This window comes from Entelurus aequoreus, linkage group LG02 (assembly GCF_033978785.1).
Source record: "Entelurus aequoreus isolate RoL-2023_Sb linkage group LG02, RoL_Eaeq_v1.1, whole genome shotgun sequence".
Taxonomy (NCBI): Eukaryota; Metazoa; Chordata; class Actinopteri; order Syngnathiformes; family Syngnathidae; genus Entelurus; species Entelurus aequoreus.
In genome coordinates, this window is record NC_084732.1 from 63,971,969 (window position 1) to 63,985,201 (window position 13,233).

At 39.7% G+C, this 13,233-nt stretch overlaps 1 protein-coding gene across 2 annotated transcripts in view; it reads right to left on the bottom strand.

Annotated features, from left to right (window-relative positions):
* Nucleotides 1–13,233, bottom strand: part of wdhd1 (WD repeat and HMG-box DNA binding protein 1) — a 99,312-nt gene that overhangs the window by 46,951 nt on the left and 39,128 nt on the right. For both annotated transcript variants that reach the window (XM_062030508.1, XM_062030509.1), the window contains exons 10-11: nt 9,916–10,051; nt 9,280–9,499 (exon numbers count right to left, since the gene is read on the bottom strand). In XM_062030508.1, coding sequence (XP_061886492.1) covers nt 9,280–9,499; nt 9,916–10,051 — 356 coding nt within the window. The remainder of the gene's footprint in view (nt 1–9,279; nt 9,500–9,915; nt 10,052–13,233) is intronic.

A 13,233-nucleotide genomic window follows, 5' to 3' on the forward strand; every position in this document is an offset into this window, starting at 1 on the left:
TGTTTTCATTCAAGAGTTCTATCTTACGGTTAGCATATTCTCCTGCGGTGTGTAGTGTAGAATCCATCAATCAAGGTTTATTTGTATAGCGCCTTACAACATCACAATGGTGCACAAAGTGCTTTACAGAACAAATAAGTTAAAAGCAAGTCCAACCACGCATACTAAAACAGCTAAAAAAACATTCATATCTAAAAACGTTTATGGCAATTGTTTAACCAAATATGTCTTAGTTGAGATTTAAAAGCTTCTAGCTCCGTGATGGTTCGCAACACAGGTGGGAGTGAGTTCCATAACCTTGGTGCGGATGCGGCAAAAGAACGACCCCCCCCCCCCATTTTTTTTAAACTTTAGTCCTTGGTACTTCTAAAAATGTGTGCAAAGATGAGCGTAATTTTCTTGGTGGGTGGCCAACAGTTAAAATATCAGCCAAGTATACTGGGGACACAACATTGATGGCCTTAAAAACAAAAAGAAGAATTTTAAAATGTATTTTAAAACATACTGGGAGCCAATGGAGAGCAAAGAGAACCAGGGTAATATGGGCATGTTTTTGAGCATTAGTGAGGAGGCAAGCAGTGGAATTGTGTACTAACTGGAGCTTGTGGAGGAATGACTGATTTAGTCCACTTAAGCAGGCATTACAGTAGTCCAGTCTTAAGCTGATGAAAGTATGAATAGCTTTTTCAAGGTCTGCCCTCTGCAGAAAAAGCTTCACCTTCTTCAAAATCCTCAACAGGAAAAAACCTGCTCTAACCACAGAGTTCATTTGTTTTTCAAATTTAGGGTCAGATTTTTCACAGTAGGAGCAAGGTTTGGGGTGCTAAAACTGGGTGCAATGTACGGTACTCTGTTTTGCTCACATTTAAATGAAGAAAATCCGGTGACAGCCATAGTTTAATGTCATTGAGAGAGCAGAGAATGTTTAGCTATTCCTCGTCTTCCAGTAATAATACTTCTGTACTTGTAAGAAACATAGTTTATTTGCTGCTATGAGGCAAGGATTGCTGCTTAGAAGTGGCTTTGCACTGTGAAGAGACGTTAGCCGCTCGCGACAATGCAACAGTTCGTGAAGATCCGGTCGTTCTCTTGTTGCTGTCAAATTTGACGGACACAGATAGAATGTGTCCTCAACATGCATTATCACAATGTAAGGATGGTATTAAAAGCTCTATCATCTGCCAAATGTATATAATTTATATTGTATGTTGTCATATAGAGGGCTGATAGAGTATAGAATAGTTTGGGCTGTTCGACACCCCTAAGTATAGTATAAAGTTTATTCAAAAGGGTTGGTTTCCTGGTACGGACCAGTAGTCCACAATTGTTCAGTATGTTAAGTTTAGGTCTTTGGGAAGATCATTCTAGAAGCTTAATTTTACTCTGCTTTATTTATTCTAAAACAAGTTTTGATGTCTTCAATAGGTTAAAGACCTACTGAAACCCACTAATACCGACCACGCAGTCTGATAGTTTATATATCAATGATGAAATCTTAACATTGCAACACATGCCAATACGGCCGGGTTAACTTATAAAGTGCAATTTTAAATTTCCCGCTAAACTTCCGGTTGAAAACGTCTTTGTATGATGACGTATGCGAGTGACGTCACTAGTTAAACGGAAGTATTGGTACACCTTTGAATCCAATACAAAAAAGCTCTGTTTTCATCTCAAAATTCCACAGTATTCTGGACATCTGTGTTGGTGAATCTTTTGCAATTTGTTTAATGAACAATGAAGACTGCAAAGAAGAAAGTTGTAGGTGGGATCGGTGTATTAGCGGCTGGCTGTAGCAACACAACCAGGAGGAATTTGACTTGGATAGCAGACGCGCTAGCCGACGCTAGCCGCCGTCCGCACGGATGATCGGGTGAAGTCCTTCGTCCTTCCGTCGATCGCTGGAATGCAGGTGAGCACGGGTGTTGATGAGCAGATGAGGGCTGGCTGGCTGGCGTAGGTGGACCGCTAATGTTTTTATCATAGCTCTGTGAGGTCCCGTTGCTAAGTTAGCTTCAATGGCGTCGTTAGCAACAGCATTGTTAATCTTTGCCAAGCTGGAAAGCATTAACCGTGTATTTACATGTCCAGGGTTTAATAGTATTGTTGATTTTCTGTCTATCCTTCCAGTCAGGGGTTTATTTCTTTTGTTTATATCTGCATTTGAGCCCGATGCTATCACGTTAGCTTCGTAGCTAAAGTGTTTCGCCGATGTATTGTCGTGGAGTAAAAAGTCACTGTGAATGTCCATTTCGCGTTCTCGACTCTCATTTTCAAGAGGATATAGTATCCGAGGTGGTTTAAAATACAAATCCGTGATCCACAATAGAAAAAGGAGAAAGTGTGGAATCCAATGAACCCTTGTACCTAAGTTACGGTCAGAGCGAAAAAAGATACGTCCTGCACTGCACTATAGTCCTTTACTCTCACTTTCCTCATCCACAAATCTTTAATCCTCGCTCAAATTAATCGGGTAATCGTCGCTTTCTCGGTCCGAATCTCTCTCGGTGCTGGTGTAAACAATAGGGAAATGTGAGCAGCACTCCAGCTTGTGACGTCACGCTACTTCCGGTAGGGGAAAGGCTTTTTTTTATCAGCGACCAAAAGTTGCGAACTTTATCGTCGTTCTCTACTAAATCTTTTCAGCAAAAATATGGCAATATCGCAAAATGATCAAGTATGACAGATAGAATGGATCTGCTATCCCCGTTTGAATAAAAAAAAATAATTTCAGTAGGCCTTTAATTACATCTTCTTCTTAAAATACAGTGGAACCTTTGATTTACAAATCCCTTCTTATACTAACTTTTCAATTTACAAACCGCAAACCAAATAAAAATAGGGTTTGGTGTACGAACTTTGTCTCCGTGTAGGCACGTTTCATCTAGGATGCAACTATCGACTATTTTAGTAATATAATAATTTTTCAATTAGTTTGAACGATTAATTGAATAAAACCTTTTTTTTTTAGCCTCAATGTGTATTTTAGGAAAAATATTTGAAATAAACAACTGTTTTCTGCTTGCCAAAACCGTAATTAATTTTTTCTAATAAATGCACATCATAAACATTGAGTTTGAGTTTATTTCGAACATGCAAGCATACAACATGATACATCACAATTTCCAGTTTCTTTTCAACATGTTCGAAAAGGAGTAGGAAGAAGCAGAGCTTATTTAATCCTACCCCTTTTCTTTACATAACAGTTGCAAAACTTTTTGTTCACTTCCTGTTCACAATTTTTTCACAATAAACTCCATAAGTAATCACAATAAAAATAAATAAATAAATAATAGTAAGAATTTAATAATAATAATTGGTGAAGTAAGTCATATTTCATATGATGAGATAAGTAAGATTACTTTAAGAATGAATGAATGGATGGATGAGATAAATTGAGAATGTTTGTCATGGTTCTTCTTCTTTGTACTTTGTAAACACTTTAGGTTTGAAGAGTTTCTTGAAGTGTATCATATTAGTACATTGTTTGATTGCTTTGCTTAATCCATTCCATAATTTAATTCCACATACTGATATACTGAAGGTCTTAAGTGTTGTACGTGCAAACAAATGTTTTAAATTACGTTTTTCTCTAAGATTATATTTCTCCTCTTTTTTTGAGAAGAATTGTTGTATATTCTTGGGTAGCAGGTTATAGTTTGCTTTGTGCATAATTTTAGCTGTTTGCAAATTCACTATGTCGTGGAATTTCAGTATTTTTGATTCAATAAATAAAGGGTTTGTATGTTCTCTATATCCAACATTATGTATTATTCTAACTGATCTTTTTTGTAACACCGTTAATGAATGAAGTGTACTTTTGTAATTATTTCCCCATATTTATACACAGTAGCTCAGATATGGTAACACTAGTGAGCAGTAGAGAATATGAAGGGATTTTTGGTCTAGAACATGTTTTGCTTTATTCATTATTGACGTGTTTCTTGCAACTTTATGTTGTATATTTTTTACGTGAGATTTCCAGTTGAATTTATCATCAATCATTATACCTAGAAATTTGGTTTAGTTTACTCTTTCAATTTCTATTCCATCTATTTGGATTGGTGTTTGACTTTCTCTTCTGTTACCAAATAGCATTATTTTAGTTTTACTAAGATTTAACGATAGTCTGTTTTTGTCAAACCATCTTTTTAATTTGTTAATTTCTTCTGTTATTATTTGTATTATCTCCTGTGTGTTCTCTCCTGAACAAAACGCTGTTGTATCATCCGCAAATAATACTAACTTTAAATATTTTGTAACTTTACAAATGTCATTTATATAGAGATTGAATAATTTAGGTCCTAGTATTGATCCCTGAGGTACACCACAGGATATATTTAGCGTTGTAGACGTGTGTTCGCCTAGCTTCACGTATTGTTTCCTGTTCGTTAGATAACTTCTTATCCAGTTTAAGACTAACCCTCTGATGCCATATCGTTCTAGTTTTTTTATTAAAATATTGTTATTAATTGCGTCAAATGCTTTAGTTAGATCCATAAAAACCGCTGCCGCACATGTTTTACTATCTATTGCATTGGTAATTTCTTCTGTAATTTCAATTAAAGCCATTGAAGTTGAAACATTAGCTCTGTATCCATATTGGTTCTCTTCGAGTATTCTATTTTTATTCATGAAACTTTCTAATCTGTTATTGAACAGTTTTTCAATGATTTTAGAAAATTGTGGAAGTAGAGAAACAGGTCTATAATTTGTAAATTGATGTTTGTCTCCAGTCTTATAAATTGGTGCAACTATAGCTATTTTCATTTTGTTTGGAAATGTACCTGTTTGAAATGATAGGTTACTAATATACATTAATGGTCCTGAGATCTCTTCAATAACCTTTTTTATCGTTTCCATATCAATTCCGTTACAATCAGTTGAAGTCTTAGATTTACATTTTTTCACGATTGTAACTATTTCCTCCTGTGTCACATTACTGAGGAACATGGAGTTGGGATTTCGCTCTATGGTATCATTATAGTCCTCAATTGGAACTGGGTCTGGAATCCTTTCTTCCAATTTTGGTCCAATATTTACAAAATAATTATTGAAGCTTTCAACTACTTCCTTTATGTTGTCATTTTTTTTAATTTTCATCTAAGAAGTATTGAGGGTAGTCCCTCTTAGTTCCATTTTTAATAATGCTATTGAGGATGCCCCATGTTGCTCTCATATTATTTTTGTTCCTGTCCAATAATTCACTGTAATATTCTTTTCTACATGATCGTAGTATGTCTGTTAACTTGTTTTTATACTTTTTGTACTTAATTTCTGCCTCTATAGTTCTTTGTGCTATAAATTTTCTATATAGTGTATTCTTCTTCTTACAAGCATTTTTTAATCCTTTTGTCATCCATGGTTGATTATTGTTTCTCTGCTTGTTACTGAGTTGTATCCATGGACAATGTTTGTCATAAAGTATTATGAACTTGTTTAAGAAATGTTCATTTGCTTCATCAACCTCTTTTTCATTATACACATCGTCCCAATCTTGCTTTTGTAGCTCAATTTTGAAGGCAGTCATCCTCTTCTCTGTGCATAGTCTTCGAAATGTCCTTTTGTCTTCCATGTTCTTCTTGTAGTTTCCATCATATATTGTAAAAACTGGCAGATGATCACTAACGTCGCTTATAAGTAGACCACTTGTAGTGTTATTATCAAAATCATTGGTAAAAATATTATCAATAAGCGTGGCACATTGTCCTGTGATTCTGCTTGGCTTTGTGATTTTAGGATATAGACTGATGCTGTACATTGTATCAATGAAGTCATCAATAGACTTTTGCTTGTTGGGGTTCAATAAGTCAATATTAAAGTCACCACATAAGAACATTATTCTTTGACCATTGTCCATGTAAGTTGCCTTGATCCATTCTTCAAATGTTTCTATACTTGACTTAGGTGATCTATATATACAACTGATGAATATGTTTTTGCTTTTTTCCTGACATATTTCAATGGTTATACATTCTAAGATATTATCTATGGCAAATGACATGTTTTTTACCACTTTGTAGTTCAGGTTCTTCATCACGTACACAGCTACTCCTCCTCCATTTTTGTTGGTTCTGTTGATGTAGTTTAGTTCATATCCCTCCAGATCAAAATCTATTCCTTTTTTATCATCAATCCATGTTTCAGTGACAGCAATCACTTTGAAGGGTTCGTTGATGTGTTCCAAAAAGTTCTTAATGTTGTTGTAATTTGCATACAAGCTTCTATTATTAAAATGAATAATTGACAATTTGTTATCACATTCAATGTTGCTATTATATTGATCATCTGTATAATAAAAACAACTATTACTGATGTGGGAGAAAAAATTTGTATCTGGATCTATATAATTTTCCAAATCCTGGTTTTTGTGATCTTTGTTGCAGAAATTTTTTAGTTCCATATTTTCTTGTTCAACAAACTTTGATGTTGTTTCAATAATCTCTAAAAGTGTAGGTGGATGCAATCCTGAATCTAGGTCCTCTTGTTTAGTCGTCCCTTGGAACATAGTAGTGCCGATGCTGAATTTAGGTGCTTGTTTTCTGTCAGAGTCCATTATCATCGTTGTTGTGGTAGCTGTGTAAACTTTAAAAATTGTCCAGGTCCTTGATGTCATGGACAACAATTACTCTTGCTTCTGGACTTCCATTCAGCTTGATGTAGATTTTACAGTTGGCGCTCCAAGTTCCCTGGATTTTTCCCTGCCTTCTCAAGTCGCGTGCTTTCTTGGCGATTCCAGCATTACGTTTTGTGAGATGCTCATTCATGTACACATTTGTTCCCTTCAGCTTCTTTCCCTGTCTCAGCAATGCCATTTTAGATTTTCTGTTTACGAGTTTCACGAGCACGACTGGAGTGGCGTTGTTGTTTCTTCCGTTCAGTGGGATGCATGTTTCGATGGTATTAATGTCAATTTCAATTTCTTTTGATTGCAGAAAGTTGACCACTTGCTGTTCTGCTGAGATCATATCCATTTCATCTGGTTCACCTTCATTATTCACAGCTTTCGCATAGGATCTTGGTTTAATTCGGTGCCCTGTCACAATGATATCATTCATTCGTTTATCCTGATCCATTTCATCTATGATGTTCCTCAGCATGTTGTTGTCTTCTTGAAGGATCTTCATTTGTTTGCTCATTTCAGTGGCTTCTTTATTTCTGGAGTTGTTCTCTTTTTTCATTTCTTTAATTTCTTCTTTCATTTCTTTCATATCCTCTTTTCATCCATCCATCAATTCTTCCAATTTTTCTATCATTTCTTCTTTAAATTCCTGGAGTATTTTTTGTAGTATCCCTTCTTGAATCCCATCATGTCCTGTGCCCAGCTTCAAATCAGTCTTTCCAGTCAATCCTTTAACTTTTGGCATCGCGGCAGTCACTGACGTCAGCGCCTCTTATGTCTTAAGGGCAGTTACTTCTTTAGTGACTTGCGGCACTTTTAACTTGTTTTTTCAACAATTTCGTACCTTGCGTCGTTCAGAGATCAATTTGAGGTGTCAGCCTGTCAACTTATATCACTCTGCGACGTCGGGATCACTTTAAAACAGCTGTAAACTCGCCGTAACTTTTGGTTGCTAGGCAACCGCTTTGAACTGCGGGAGGCGCCTTTGGCTTGAGGCTAACGGCTCTTCCACTCGCCTTATTTCAGCGTATCAGTGCCTCTCAACTGACCAAAATCAGATCGAAGATGCCAGGTGACTCTCCTGTGGCTGTGATCGCAAATCAGTGGTCAAATCAGTGGTCAAAATCTTCAGACTTAACAAAAACTCCGGTAGCAGAAGCGGAGCTTTTTTTCTTTGCGTCCTTTCTCATTGACAGGAAGTGAATGCTTTGGCTTTTCATTGAAAATACACTTTTAACATGTCTGCGTTTATAAAAGTTATGAAATATTTACACAGGAGGTTATGCTCCCGACGTAAGGTAGACTACCGGGAGCACTGCCTTTGTCCTTGTAGCTTGTTTTTCCTTTTTCGATGGCCTGGTCAATCTTCAGCTTTGAAGTCCGTCACGTGCATTTCCTCGACATGCATGCAAAAATACGTATTTAACCAACGTGATGACACGGTTTGGCCGGCTGAGAGAACACAGCATGACATGTAAGTTGTGTCCACCTTTAAGTTTTAGTTAACAGTAGGAAGAGAAGGGAAACGGTGTTACTGATGTTCTTAACATAATGGCCTTGACAGGAGGGAAGATGTGTTAGGGAATGAAAGTCAAGTGTGGATGTGTGTGGTTGTGTGTGAATGTGCTGCCGCTCTTCAAAGACGGATGTGTTCTGCCACAGCGGGAAAATCCTTCAATCAGCCCCAACATTGTACACAGCATTAGCGGTTTATAAACCGGAAATTTCAGTATTAAAATTCCAGGCACTCCATGTGGTCCAGCTTTCATAATTAAACGAAGAATCAGAATATAAATCAAAGTATTGTTCTAATTGAATTAATCGGTTAATCATTCCAGCATTAGTTCTAACCACCAAACACGCAGAAACGTCCAAAACACATGCAACTTATAATTTGTGGATTTTTCTGGTTTCACAAGCTTTAAGTTGCCAATGAATGTTGCCTTGTCACATCAGACCATTGAAATTGACGGTTCATGAAATTTTTCAGATTAAACAAATGCGCTTACACAATCATTCAGTCAGCCATTTAGCGCATTATGATTAACCTCATCATGTAGCAGAAACCACAAAACAAATTGCACACTGCACAGCCCCAAAACCGAAGAATATCGACACTGCCGCTGAAAGAGGAAAAAGCTGCTGCAGGAAACAGATTTCTACCATCATTAACTAACTAAAGGCCGGACCGCCAGGCCCAAAGAAGAAATCTTCAGCGGTAGGAGGAGGAGGAGAATGTTAAAGACCACACTCAAAGACATTTCTGTCTTTTGTTGTATTTGTGAATGAACACAAGCACCTGTGTAAATATGTCATGTTTCAATGAGTATACATGTGGCTTAAAGAAATGTAAAAACATTATATGCACAAAATAAAATGTTTTCTAAATTTAAGAGTTTGAAGCTTAGAATTAAGTGCGCTCTAAAGTCCGGAAATTACAGTGCAGGGGTCAAACTTATTAGTAAGATCATGAAAAAAAAAAATGTTTCAGGTCAACCAACATCTTTTTTCATAAACAGTTTCATCCACGTTAAACAGTATTTAAAATGAACAGAGAAAAAAAAAAGTTTTAAATAGTAAACAGTTTTTTTTATTTACCTCTCTAAATTAGACAATCCTATCCAATTGCATTGCTTTTGATGTTTTAAAACACTCACCAAGTGAATTTTCATCATCCAGGATTGCGCCTCTGTTCCTCACACGCCCTGTTGCTGGCATTAAGAAATCATCGTCGTCATCGTCGTCATTCTTGACCCCATTGATTGCTTTCTTAGAGGGGGACTTGGTGTCACTCCATCCTTCATCTATGAGCTGGGCGTCATCATCATCATCATCAAATAGGTTGTCATAGCCTCGCTCGCTTTTTTCTGCAGTGGCCTAATGACAAACCAGAGACAGATGTCACCATGAAGCACAAGAATACCAATAGGTCAGTTTAAGAAGGATGTCTTTAAACTACGTCTACAACACAGGGGACATTTGTGCATTGAAATGCAACCCGACTAGCCCAGGTAGTGTGTTTAAGAACGGATGAAAAGCCAAAGCATTCTGCATGGAAGCTGAGATCGAGGCGGACGAAAACAGTGCTGCCCTTTTCCACCGTAAAAGTCATAACAAAAAATGTAGGTAAATCATGAGTCATGTTATTTTGCAGCACCTTATGGCATTTATTGTAACCTAACATTTTCTAGGGCTCAATTGTGATAAGAGACCATGCCATTGACTTGGATTTAAAACACAGCATGCAGTAATAACCTAAAGTTGAAATTTAGACACAACAGGGTATTCATTACCTTGGGGGTGATGGGCACAGATGTGCTGAAACCATCCAGTAGTCCCAAGCAGCCCTCAGTGTCAGTGTAAGCAATCTGACTACCAGATGGATGCCAGGCTAAACCACACACCGTAAAGCCCTTCTCATGTTTGTGCCTGTGGAGCAAATGATGCAACCTTAACAAAACAACTCTTAGATGTGTCTTGTTGTTTATATCTACTGTACGCCTTTGTGATTCTTTACTCACACTGCAATTGGAGGGAAATCGTTTATAAAAAGTTTGTCCAAAAACTAGGGATGGGCAATATACTGTATATTGCAGCCTCTTGCTATATATTAGGGCTGTGAATCTCTGGGTGTCCCACGATTCGATTCAATATAGATTCTTGGGGTCACGATTCGATTCAAAATCGATTTTCTTTCAATTCAACACGATTCTCGATGTAAAAACAATTTTTTCCCTGATTCAAAACGATTCTCTATTCATTCAATACATAGGATTTCAGCAGGATCTACCCCAGTCTGCTGACATGCAAGCAGAGTAGTAGAATTTTGTAAAAAGCTTTTATAATTGTAAAGGACAATGTTTTATCAACTGATTGCAATAATGTAAATCAAGCTAATGAGATGTGATGCAAGTGTAAGCCACTGTGACACTATTGTTCATTTATTTTTATTTTTATAAATGTCTAATGATAATGTCAATGATGGATTTTTAATCACTGCTATGTTGAAATTGTAACTAATATTGATACTGTTGTTGATAATATTCATTTTTGTTTCACTACTTTTGGTTTGTTCTGTGTCGTGTTTGTGTCTCCTCTCAATTGCTCTGTTTATTGCAGTTCTGAGTGTTGCTGGGTCGGGTTTGGTTTTGGAATTGGATTGCATTGTTATGGTATTGCTGTGTATTGTTTTGTTGGATTGATTCATTTAAAAAAAATATTTAAAAAATACAAACAATTTTTAATAAAAAAAAAAAAAAAAAATAAAAAATAGATTTTTTAAAAATGAGAATCGATTCTGAATCGTACAACGTGAGAATCGCGATTCGAATTCGAATCGATTTTTTCCCACACCCCTACTATATATATATATTTCTATATATATACAGTATATTATATATACATATATATTTATATATATTATATATACATATTATATTTATATATACACACATATATATACACTGGGTATGTGGGCTTGTATTAAGCCTCAGGGAGTTGAACGCCCCTGCCTTACATAGTTCCGGGTCACCCTTGGGCAAGGTGTAGCACCCGAATGCCCCCCCCATCAGGGTTACGATACCCCCCATGAACTACACTAAAAGAGGATGCGTTACCCGGCCCGGAGGAAGCCCGGGGCCCTCCTCCGGAGCTAGGCCCGGAGGTAGGGCTCGTCAGCGAGCGCCTGGTGGCCGGGCTTGCCACGGAGCCCGGCCGGGCACAGCCCGAAGAAGCTACGTGGACACGCCATCTTCTCTGCCACGTGGGCCCACCACCCGCGGTCGGAACCAGTGGGGTCGGGTGCGCTGCCAAGTGGATGGCGGTGAAAGTGGAGGCTCCGGACGGACTAATTCGGGGCAGCAGAGGCTGACTTTCGGGACGTGGAACGTCTCTACGCTGGTGGGGAAGGAGCCTGAGCTGGTGCGAGAGGTGGAGCGCTACCGGTTGGATCTGGTGGGGCTTACCTCTACGCATAGCAAGGGCTCTGAAACCACACTCCTGGACAAGGGATGGACCTTGTTCACTTCTGGAGTTGCTCAGGGTGTGAGGGCACAGGCGGGTGTGGGGATACTCACGAGTCCCCGGCTGAGTGCCTGTACGTTGGAGTTCACCCCAGTGGACAAGAGGGTCGCCTCCCTTCGCCTTAGGGTTGGAGGGGGGAAAACTCTGACTGTTGTTTGTGCATATGCACCAAACAGGAGTTCAGAGTATTCAGCCTTCTTGGATACCTTGCATGGGGTCCTGTATGGGGCGCCGGCAGGGGATTCCATAGTCTTGCTGGGGGACTTCAACGCGCACGTGGGCAATGACAGTGATACTTGGACTGGCGTGATTGGGAGGAACGGTCTCCCTGATCTGAACCTGAGTGGTGGATTGTTATTGGACTTCTGTGCTAGTCACGGACTTGCGATAACAAACACCATGTTCAAGCATAAGGATGCTCATAGGTGTACCTGGTACCAGAGCACCCTAGGCCAAAGATCAATGATCGATTTTGTAATCGTATCAGCTGATCTGAGGCCGTATGTTTTGGACACTCGGGTGAAGAGAGGGGCTGAACTGTCAACTGATCACCATCTGGTGGTGAGTTGGGTTAGATGGCGGGGGAAACCTCTGGACAGACCTGGCAAACCCAAGCGTGTAGTGCGGGTGAACTGGGAACGTTTGGAGGAGTCCTCTGTCCGGAAGGACTTCAACTCACACCTCCGGCGGGACTTCTCTGCCATCCCTGTGGAGGTTGGGGACATTGAACAGGAATGGGCAATGTTCAAAGCCTCTATTGCTAAAGCTGCAGATGCGAGCTGTGGCCAGAAGGTCTTAGGTGCCTCAAGGGGCGGTAACCCTCGAACACCCTGGTGGACAGTGGTGGTCAGGGAAGCCGTCCGACTGAAGAAGGAGTCCTACCGGGGTATGTTATCCCGGGGGACTCCGGAGGCAGTTGCAAGGTACCGGCGGGCCCGAAGGGCAGCGGCCGTGGCTGTGGACGAGGCTAAGCAGAGGGTGTGGGAGCAGTTCGGGGAATCCATGGAGAAGGACTATCGGGCGGCACCAAAGCTGTTCTGGAAGACCATACGGCACCTCAGGAGGGGGAAGCAGGGAACCATCCAAGCTGTGTACGGCAAGGATGGGACTTTGCTGACTTCAAGTGAGGAAGTCGTGGGGCGTTGGAAAGAGCACTTTGAGGAACTCCTGAACCCAAATACATCAGACACACCCTCCCTGATAGGAGCAGGGCCTGAGGATGATGGGGGATCGACGTTGATCTCTCGGAGTGAAGTCACTGAGGTAGTTAGACAACTCCACAGTGGCAAAGCTCCGGGGGTTGACGAGATCCGTCCAGAAATGCTGAAGGCTCTGGGTGTTGATGGGCTGTCTTGGTTGATACGCCTATTCAACATTGCGTGGAAGTCTGGGACAGTGCCGAGGGAGTGGCAGACGGGGGTGGTGGTTCCCCTTTTCAAAAAGGGGGACCAGAGGGTGTGTGCTAATTACAGGGGTATCACACTACTCAGCCTCCCTGGGAAAGTTTACGCCAAGGTACTGGAAAGGAGGGTCCGGCCGATAGTCGAACCTCAGATTCAAGAGGAGCAATGTGGATTCCGTCCTGGTCG